The sequence below is a fragment of the Psittacula echo genome (genome assembly GCF_963264785.1).
Source record: "Psittacula echo genome assembly, chromosome: 5".
Lineage (NCBI taxonomy): Eukaryota > Metazoa > Chordata > Aves > Psittaciformes > Psittacidae > Psittacula > Psittacula echo.
The window spans coordinates 89,730,649-89,741,229 of NC_137739.1; the positions used below are offsets into that span (position 1 = coordinate 89,730,649).

The window sequence follows — 10,581 nt, forward strand, 5'->3', positions numbered from 1 at the left end:
CAAGTCCTTCTCTGCAGGGCTGCTCTGAATCTCTTTTCTGCCCAACCTGTAGTTCATCCTGGAGAACACTTTACAGTCCAGTGTCACAAATAACAACCAATCACTGCTTCTCATGTAATATATAAAACCTCAACAAAATGAAGAGGGTAGACCCAAGAAGTTAAGCAGAACAAGCACCCACATCTCACATGCACACCATAACAGCTTCTCTTAGGCCTTCTAACCTCAATGTAAAACACTTAAACCAACTAAGAACAGAGCCAGGAGAATTCAGTTCAGTGTGTGGATTATAAAAAAGAATTTCAACTGAAAATCCAACACATTCATCCATGTGGAAAACATAACCTCATGTTTTCAGCCTGTTTGAGGGAATTTCAGACACAATAGCTGTTCTGGCAGGATCTGGTACCTTCATCATCTTGTCTGAATGCTCAATATGAAACAGCTTGTTCACGCTGACATGAAGAGGTGCAAATCGTAGGAGAGTGAGCAAAACTATTTCCCATGAGCAAGAAATCCAGGAAAGAGAGAGCAGACAAGCCACAAAAAGACACCACATGTACAGAACCCCAGGCAATGATAAGCTGCTCAATGAGGCAAAGGAAGCAGGATAAAGCTAAGATCAAAGCTTCTCAAAGTGGCTAAAATTAAGCTCCCCAAAATCATAATGGCACATAAGCTGGAAATTTAAACCACCATTATATATGACTGATACCACTGCCGCAGGCTGTCTACTTACAGAACTAGTTTCTTTTTAAAGGAGACTCTCTATCTGTCCCACTCACATTTATCTGCAAGCTTTTAACTAAAGAATAAGCACAAGTCAGCCATCAGTTTAAGAAAGTGCACTTTTATATTGGTATTTTCTTGGTTTATCTGCATAGGAAGCTCTCCTCCTGAAGCAGGCTACTTCAAATCCAATCAATGATTAACTCCCGGGGATGTCTGCAATTGTTACCCAACTAAACTGTGCCCAAGCCAATTTCACAAGTCCTGCTAGAATTCAAAGTCTGGGGGCATTTGGTTACTAACCTCACTTTCTTTCCAGAGAGGGAAACTAGACTGATTAATAGAAATAGGTACTGAGTTTCACTTACTAACACCTTTGCACAGTTCTGTTTGGATTGTGAGTAATGTAGGATATACACATATGTATAAAAACATAGATATAAATAGTTAAGATTTATAATATATACAAATATATATACATATATTTATATATTATATATATTGTATCTATTTTATATATAATATATTATAGATAATTATAATAACATATAATTATATATATTATAATAATATAATATATGATATACATACATATATGTATAAACATATATATATATAAAGGACCAAAAGCTGCTCTCCCTTTTGTCCAAGCTGAATTTCTCCTCAAAGGGAGAGCCTAATGCTCTGGGCAAGAAGCTGCCTTTGCCTGGAGACAAAGATATGTGACCCAAGTGGCTATCTGAAGAAAGCAGTTACAGTAGTTTGGCCACACACAGATAACAAGACACATTTGGCTATCAAAGCTTCAGCTTTCTGAGAACCATCAATAATGATCAAGCATCTCCCTCTCTGGCAGAGGATAAACGAACACCCTCACTCCCCACAGTCTCCAACCCTCACCCATAAACTCAAACCACATACTTTGTACTGAAACATTTTAAGACAAGAAACAAAGGAAAAGTCAGGCTTACCCCTGTGAAGCCAGGAAATCAAGTGCCAGGCTGCAGATTGTGTAGGCAGCACTAAACCCACGGATAATGCAGCAGCATGGTGGTAGGTGACACCGGCACAGCTCCATTTCGGATTAAAAACCTCACTTCTTGGTATTTTCTTAAGATGATATTATTAGTTCTCTGGACCACTTCATTTTGATACTTAAACTCCTCAGACTCTTATGTCCCATCCTAACCAACCATGCAGCACAGTTGTGACACTGTCTCACTGCATTTGACTGGCAGCTGCAAAGATTCCAGTGCTCCAGCTAGAAAACACTTTCCACATTGAAGGCTCCTGACGCACAACATGGTCTTGAAACCAGGTAGCAACACGTGGCTCCTATAGGCTTTTTCCTCCACCATCTAAGTTTGTTTTCTCCAGGACAGCTCAGACAAGATGCTGCCAGTTTAAAAAGCAAGTAATGCTGTACGTAACCTCATAATTACAGAGTTTTCAGAAAGATTGAGGGATTTAGATGTTAGCAGCCTGTTTTCCTGTGTTTATGATGATCGAAAGTTCTCAATGCTTTAGTAAGTGGAGGCCTCCGGTGAGCACTCATCCTGATGAAAACTAAACCTACTACCCGCAACAAAATGTCCATGGGAAGAGGAGGCAAAGAGGCTCAAAAGGCCAACGTGGTGCTAGAGCAAGGTGGGGAATTGAGCATCCAAGACCTCTGGGCTCCTGAAAGCTCAAGATGATTCCTGTGACTTGTATATGAAACAGAGAAGATGCTTGTGCCTGTGTGGTTTACAAAGTAAAGCTGAAACCCGAGCTCCTCTTTCTAAATTGCATTAAAGGAACAGGATTGCCAGAAATGAATACACAGCTGGAATTTAGCTCTTGGGAATGGTCTCATTCTTCTTCCCAGAGGCTGCTAATTCCAAAATTTACATTTCCCACCTTGATTTTCCACTAGAAAATGTCAGTATTTACATCTCTAAAAGACAATATTGCACAAGAAAGGCAGCTGGGCCCAAGCAGACTAATATTAAACCTATTTGTATAAGACAAATGCCAGAGCAAGAAATGATATACTATTCAATTTGGGTTTTTTTAATCATATGATAGCTGCTTATCCACTAATTCTCCACCTTGGTCATTAAACTCTGAACCTCTGACTTGCTGTTGGCCCCTATCACGATTTAAAACTTTCTCATGATCAGACACCACCACAGGCTGGTAGCTGCTGGCAAAGTCCAACCTTTTCAACAACCTGTACAAAGTACACTGGCACCCCAATGACTCAATGCATCTGTTATTACCTACACAGCAAAGTCCTGTCTTCAGATCCAGCTCCATCGTTGTAAGATGTTATGCAGCCCCGTTACCTATTACACCACCATGAATCACTTGTTCCCTAAATCTGTTTTCGTGTAACACCCACTCCAGATGAATGAAGCCTTTCTAGAGCTGAATGAGCTCACAGCAGCTCTTTCCTGCTTCACCAATTCCAGTTACTAGAGATAAAATACCAAAGTGACGTGGGTTCTGGCAGTCACAATGCCTGCTCTCCTGCAGTAAGCGTGCTCTGTTCCAGAGGCTGCTGCAGCAAGGGCTGCTTTGTCCCCACTGAAAAACCCCTGCTGCCAAGTGCCAGCCTGCTCCAGCTCACTGGTCACTCAGCTGCTAACAGACAGCACAGCAGGCCCAAATCCTGCCTGCCTTGCCCTGTGCTGTAATTAACTTCACTCTTTACATCACATTCATTTCAACTCCCCTGGGAAAATGGACATGGCCATGAACAAGTAGAGTACTCACACACCTCAGAAGCTCTAGAATCCATCTGATGAATACACAGCAGTGCTTCAGCTGAAAGGCAGCATTCACATCTCTTTATGCAACAGACCCCAATATCTATCTACTATGACAACAATTTCATCTATACTGTGATTTTTACCGATGTTCTTAAACTGCACAGTACTCTTCATCTCTTATTAAACTACAAGAACTTCAGCAACACACCAGTGAAGTAAGTGTGACACACCAAGAAGAATACATAAGTACCCTAGCTGAAGACATTCACATAGAATCCCAGAGTGGTTTGGGTTGGAAGGGACCTTAAAGCTCCTCCAGCTCCAACCCCTGCCACGGGCAGGGACCCCTTCCACTGGAGCAGCTTGCTCCAAGCCCCTGTGTCCAACCTGGCCTTGAACACTGCCAGGGATGGGGCAGCCACAGCTTCTCTGGGCACCCTGGGCCAGCGCCTCAGCACCCTCACAGGGAAGAGCTTCTGCCTAAGAGCTCATCTCAGTCTCCTCTCTGGCAGGTTAAAGCCATTCCCTTGGCCTGTCCCTACAGGCCCTTGCCCAAAGCCCCTCTCCAGGTTTCCTGCAGCCCCTTTAGGCACTGGAGCTGCTCTGCAGGTCTCCCCTTAAGGAGCCTTCTCCAGGCTGAAGATATTATTTAACTGGAATAGATTTTTAACAATTTCAAGTTTTTCAGACACTCCAAGATATATTATTGCCTGGAAATGTTATTTCTAAACTCTCACTCAAGCCCCAGGCTGGACTTCTACTTCCTTTCTTTCTAAAAGGCTCCCTAATCAAATTATTGCTTAAGAAAAAGCCTCAAAACCTATGTTTGATTGTTTTTTTTTTTTCCTTCCCCTCTTTCTCTCAGTCAGGCTTGTTGCACTTCTCTCAATCTGGCCCTGGCAGTAGTAGAGTTACTGCAATAAAAGCAAATAAACCCAGGATGACAAACATTTAGTGAGGAAAAAGATCCCTTCCTTTATGTTAGAAACTGCACAGATGTAACTGGGCACCCAAGTCTGTGAGAGCCGCTCCTGCCCTGGTGCTGTGCTTACCCTCCTTCACTTTCCCCATCGTCCGTGTTGGCTGCTCCTGAGCTGGCTGTGAAATAAATGGAACTGGAGCACGTGGAATCGCTTCTTTCTCTGGGAAAGGGAAAGCGCCTCCGGCGAGAAACCTTCTGGGTTTCTTCTAGGTGGGACCTAAGAGGAAGGCAGAAAGAGAAACAAACGATCATTAGACAGTGACATGACTGCTGGTTCACTTCCTTCTCCTCTTCAGCAGATTCTATTCAATTCACTTTATATCCAAAGAATCCACAAGGTGACTTACTCCTGCTTCCACAAACATCCTGCAACCACACAGCAAGAGTCATATTCTACAGTGAGCACAGACTGAGCACAGCCTTGGTCCAGACACAATCCACATGTGCCATCCACATATAGAGTGATACCTAAAGTGGCGACAGGAAACCTGGAGAGGGGCTTTGGACAAGGGCCTGTAGGGACAGGCCAAGGGGAATGGCTTTAACCTGCCAGAGGGGAGACTGAGATGAGCTCTTAGGCAGAAGCTCTTCCCTGTGAGGGTGCTGAGGCGCTGGCCCAGGGTGCCCAGAGAAGCTGTGGCTGCCCCATCCCTGGCAGTGTTCAAGGCCAAGTTGGACACAGGGTCTTGGAGCAAGCTGCTCCAGTGGAAGGGGTCCCTGCCCGTGGCAGGGGTTGGAACCACTTTGTGATTCTATATCACACCCACTCCTCTGATTTCACCAGTGAACAGACAAACACCCTGCAGAACACAGCACCTTTTATTCTATATCAACAGTTACTACAGTTGGCAGCAGAGAGAAGACAGTAATATAGCAAGAAGCAAACATTCACAAAAGTAACCTTCCCAGTTCAGAGCAAGAAGCCAGTGTCACTACTTGATATTCTATAAGAAAAAAGCCAACCATGACTGAATACACAGGTTTTTTCCATTAATCTCACTGGATGTCAAGATATCATCCCAGTGGAAACCAGAAAGAACCTTTCTCCACTTTTAGGATTTAGAGTTAACATACTCACGGCTGTTCTGCCATGCTATGGAGTAAATCTGTGCACGAACAGAGGAAGTCAGCAAGAGGCAGGGTCCATACCTGACTTCACAGACAATTTCTGCAGCTAGGTTCTGCAGGCTGTTCCGTAGCTCCTGCACTTCTTTCCTCAGCTCTGAAAGGTTCCTCACCAAGAAGTCAAGCTGCTCCAACACATCCACCAGCTCATCGTGGATTGGAAAAGGTCTGTATACAGCACCATCGCCTCCCTCCACAGGAGCCAGCACTCTGGCCATTACTGAAAGGGAACAGGAGGAGAAGCTCAGCAGAGGAGAAAGGGAAGGGATTTCACATGGGAAATGTTAGCACATTTTGTCCTCAGGAGGTGGAGGATGAGGCTCAATTTCAAGCATTGCTGCCTGACCTGACCTTTTGGGTTCTTCAATTGTTTTGCAGCTCCCTTCCCTGACACCAGCCTCTATTCACAACTGAAGAGATCTGCAATAGCAACTAGGGGTGAACAAAGCTCTTGTAACTACACTTCCACAAAAATCCCCTTGTAAAACTTCCATCAAAATCCAGTGACCATCACAGAGAGTGTGCAGATGGAGAAACTACTTTGGGTTGCTTTATTTTAAGTCCTTCCTGAAAATTCCTCCCTTAATCCCTATTCTCCACACCGCTGTCCTAACATCACACTGAAAAACCACACTGTGCTGAACCACAATAAATTCAGGAGGCCACAAGTCAGGAAGCAGCCAGCCGGCCAGGTAACTGGGACAATGGATAAGGAGAATGGAAGCTAACTTGAGCCAAAAAAACCCTTACTCTTAAACCAAAGAACTCTATCTTATTCAAGGAAAAGCCCTACAGGAACCCAAAGAGGAGACATCACACTTCAGAGAGGAGTTTAGCCATTAAAATATGGCATTGCCTGCTTTTGAGTGCCTGGAAACCTCACCAGCCTGCCTGATCCTTAAACCTTCTTGCAGAGTGTGCGCAACCAGCCCGTAAGAACGGATTCATATCTGGGGATTTTAAATGTTTTCTCGAAAGCTCATCAATATTATACGTAAACATAGAATCATAGAATAGTTTGGGTTGGAAAGGAGCTTGAGGTCATCCAGTTCCACCCCCCCTGCCATGAGCAAGGACACCTCACACTAAACCATGGCACCCAAGGCTCTGTCCAACCCGGCCTTGAACATTCACAACCTCCCTGGGCAACCCATTCCAGTGCCTCACCACCCTCACATTAAAGAATTTCTTCCTTAGATCCAACCTAAACTTCCCCTATTTAAGTTTGAACCCGTTACCCCTTGTCCTGTCACTACAGTCCCTGATGAAGAATCCCTCCCCAGCATCCTTATAGGCCTCCTTCAGATACTACCAGATAAGTCAATTGTTTAAGAAGGAACACTCTTGTTATAGCAATAGCAAGAAAAAAGAGAATCCCTCTCAAAGAGCAGCCAGATCTGCAGACATAAAGGGTTGATCCTCCAGAATACCCTGTGTTAACGCATCTAACCTCAGAGATAAATCCCCAGATTCTCTTAAGCTAACCTTACGAGGTTCTAACCTTTCTCCTGTTCTTTCTTCCCCATCTCAGGACACTTCTGTTGCAGCTTTCTCACGAAGGGGCTGCACAGAACCTCTCCCCACCACCCACCCTGCACGGGCAAGAGTTGTTTCTGCTCCTGTTCTCCCATCAGCAGAGCCCAATTAATTCTCCCATCCTCCTGGTTCTGCTGAGGAGCTGCTGGTTCAGGTGAAGCTCAACTGCACAAACTGATTCCTTCTAAGAAGTGTGGTCAACAGCCAGGGCCAGATGTTCACTGTGGCCACAGTTACCAGCCTATCGAAGCTGTACGAGTCTATCTGCTCTCCTGTGTGGTTCACCCTACATGTGTTGTAGCAGGAAAACATTAAAGGATGAGTATCTAAAAGCTGGTTGTGCAAGATCACAGGTTAAAACATTGTGCGCAAACTACTCCTGCCCTAACACAGTAGCAAAGACAAACCTTCAGACACTCTCCAGTGAGGATTTTCAAGTAGAAGTTCTTCCTAAAAGTAAAGTAATTTTTAAATCCACCCCACCGCACTATACACATTGTTAAAGGGGAATACCTGATGCTTGTGCCTCATAGAATGGTTTGGGTTGGAAGGGACTTTAAGCCCATCCAGTCCCAACCCCTGCCACAGGCAGGGACACCTTCCACTGGAGCAGCTTGCTCCAAGCCCCTGTGTCCAACCTGGCCTTGAACACTGCCAGGGATGGGGCAGCCACAGCTTCTCTGTTCCTGCCCAGTGCTGGTGCCACCGGCCTCAGTTCAGAGCCTGAGCAGTCGCTTGAGCAGAGCCAGCCCCAAGTCCTGCTCCTGCAGGTAAATAAATCCATTGTGGTTCCTGGGGCAGCTTTACGCAGTTCCAAACCTCACAGTGGGTGAGGGGAGTTAAAGCCTTAGAGCAGCTCTTGTGAATCCTAGAATCAACCGGGTTGGCAAAGCCCTTCAAGCTCATCCAGCACTGCCAAGGCCACCCCTAACCCATGGCACTGAGGCCTCATCTCCACGGGGTGTGAACACTTGCAGGGACGGTGCCTGCAGCCCTGCCCTGGACAGCCTGTTCCAATGCCTGAGCACCCTCTGGGGCAGGAATTGTTCCTCAGCTCCATCTAAACCTGCCCTGGTGCAGCTTGAGGCCGGTTCCTCTTGTCCCATCCCTTGTTCCTTGGGAGCAGAGCCCAGCCCCTCCTGGCTCCATCCTCCTCTCAGGCAGCTGGAGGCAGTGATAAGATTCCCCCTGAGCCTTCTCCCCGCCGCAGCCCGGCGCAAGGCAGCAGCAGGAGCCGCGCTTACCGCAGCAGGCCCCGCACGGAGCCCACCCCCGGGCCCAGCGGTAGCCGGCAGCCCCGTCTCCCCCCGCGGCGCTCTCCTACCGTGGCTCCGCTGCCCGGTCGCCATCGCCGGCTCCTCGTGGTCGCTGCTCCGGCGCCAGGCCCGCCGCCGCCATGGCCGCAGCACGCAGAGCAGCCCCAGCCCGGCGCCCGCCGCGCCCAGCGCCAGCGCCACCGCCAGCGCCACACGACCGGTACCGGGAGCGGGAGCCGGCTGCGCCATGGCCGCCCTGCCCTCACTCTGCCGGCGCGCTGCGGCAGCGTCACCACAGAGCCGCCCTATGCAGTGCAGCGGCGTCATCACCCAGCGCCGGGGCGGGGCCTGTGCGGCGTCACGTGGCCGCCCCCGTGGTAGCTGCGCTTTACGTGCAGCAACAACAGCGGTACCTATGGTTGCACCTATAGCTACAACTGCAGCTACAGCAGTACCGGTACATCTATAGGCAGAACAGTACCGGTACATCTGCAGCTACAGCAGTACCGGTTCATCTCCAAGTACAACAGTACCGGTACATCTGCAGCTCCAACGGTACCTGTACATCTACAGCTACAACAATACCGGTACATCTGCAACTACAACAGTATCTGTACAACTACAGCTACAACAGTACCTGTTCAACTACAGCTACAACAGTACTGGTACAGCTACAGCTACAACGGTACCTGCACATCTACAGCTACAACAGTACCGGTACAGCTACAACGGTATCGGTACATCTGCAACTACAACAGTACCTGTACAACTACAGCTACAACAGTACCGGTACAGCTACAGCTACAACGGTACCGGTACATCTGCAGCTACAACAGTACCGGTACATCTGCAACTACAACGGTACCTGTACATCTACAATTACAACAGTACTGGTACATCTGCAACTACAGCAGTACCAGTACATCTGCAGCTCCAACAGTACCGGTGCATCTGCAACTACAACAGTAGCTGTACATCTACATCTACATCAGTACCTCTAGGTACCCTACAGTGGGGCCTGAACCTACAGCTACAGCACCACCTGCTTCTGCAACTGTACCTGTACAAGCATCTACAGCTCCACCTTCACCTATCCCTACAGCAATACCTACACCTGCAGCTGAACCCATACCTACACCTGCACCCACAGCTGAATCTGTACTGCATCTGCACCTGTACCTGCATGTGCACCTATACCTACAGCTGCACGTGCACCTATACCTGCAGCTGTATCTGCTTCTACACCTGTCTGTGCTTCTCTGTACAACTACAGCTGCACCTAAACCTTCACTTACACCTGCACCTGAACTTATGGCTCCCCTGAACCTACACCTCCACTTGCGTCTGCTCCCCTATTCACACACCCTCCCCAGCAACACAACCCCCAGCACCGCACCACAGCCTCAATAACCACAACAGCAGCACCCCCCACACACAGAGCAGCTACAGCCTCAGCACGCCAACACGGCTGTCACTGCACTGCGGTTGTGCCTGGTGCTGAAACCATGGGGTGTTGGGCTTTAGTTCTGCTGGTACCAGGAGAAACACCTCAACTGCTGCTGGCTCCTTGCCTGCCTTTGCTTTATGACCTGTGCCCACCCATTCCAAGTGACAAGTGGCAGCCACAGGGGCGCAGGGGCAGTGAGAGACCCCTGATGGGATGTGGAGGAGCCACAAGCTGTACTTCTGCTCATGGCTGGGGTGCACAGCCCGGCAGCATCCTGCTCCTGCAGATATTAAAGATGGTATCTGACAGCCAGTGCCGCAGCCGAGCTGTTGCTCCCTGTCACGCTCTAATGAAACTCATCAGAATGAGCTTTTGCAGAGGAATAATTTTGGGGAAAACCAGGAGTTTTTCTCTTTCTCTTTAACAAGTTTATACCAGCAGAAAAGAGCCACATGCTGGGGGGGTAGAAGGAGCAGAAACCCCCACTGAGTTTGATGTTCCCATGATATTTGATGATGTTTTGCCCCAAAATGTGTCAGAGGAAGAATGAAGCGCTTCAAACCCCACTTGCCTCTCATAAGGCTGGAACCAGGGTGGTGATTTCTGCAGAGCCAAATAACCTTTTGCTTTCTTCTATCCCAGTTACTGGCAGAGATCCCAAGCAGCAGCTCTCCTGGTCCCTGTTTCCGGCTGCAGCCTGATCGGAGCCAGCGCTGAAGGGCAGTAACTCGCTTTGGAATGATGGATGGTACC

At 47.9% G+C, this 10,581-nt stretch overlaps 1 protein-coding gene across 5 annotated transcripts in view; it reads right to left on the reverse strand.

Moving 5' to 3' along the window:
* The window catches only part of RMDN3 (regulator of microtubule dynamics 3), a 30,732-nt gene extending 22,068 nt beyond the window's left edge, over positions 1 to 8,664 (reverse strand). For 4 of the 5 annotated variants that reach the window (XR_013956987.1, XM_080619043.1, XM_080619044.1 and 1 more), the window contains exons 1-3: positions 8,450 to 8,664; positions 5,614 to 5,809; positions 4,535 to 4,681 (exon numbers count right to left, since the gene is read on the reverse strand). Coding sequence is in view for 4 of the 5 variants with exons in the window: in XM_080619043.1 (XP_080475169.1) it covers positions 4,535 to 4,681; positions 5,614 to 5,809; positions 8,450 to 8,630 (524 nt within the window). In the remaining variant the exon portion in view is untranslated. The remainder of the gene's footprint in view (positions 1 to 4,534; positions 4,682 to 5,613; positions 5,810 to 8,449) is intronic. The other variant, XM_080619046.1, reaches the window with a different exon arrangement.
* Positions 8,665 to 10,581: the final 1,917 nt, after the last annotated feature.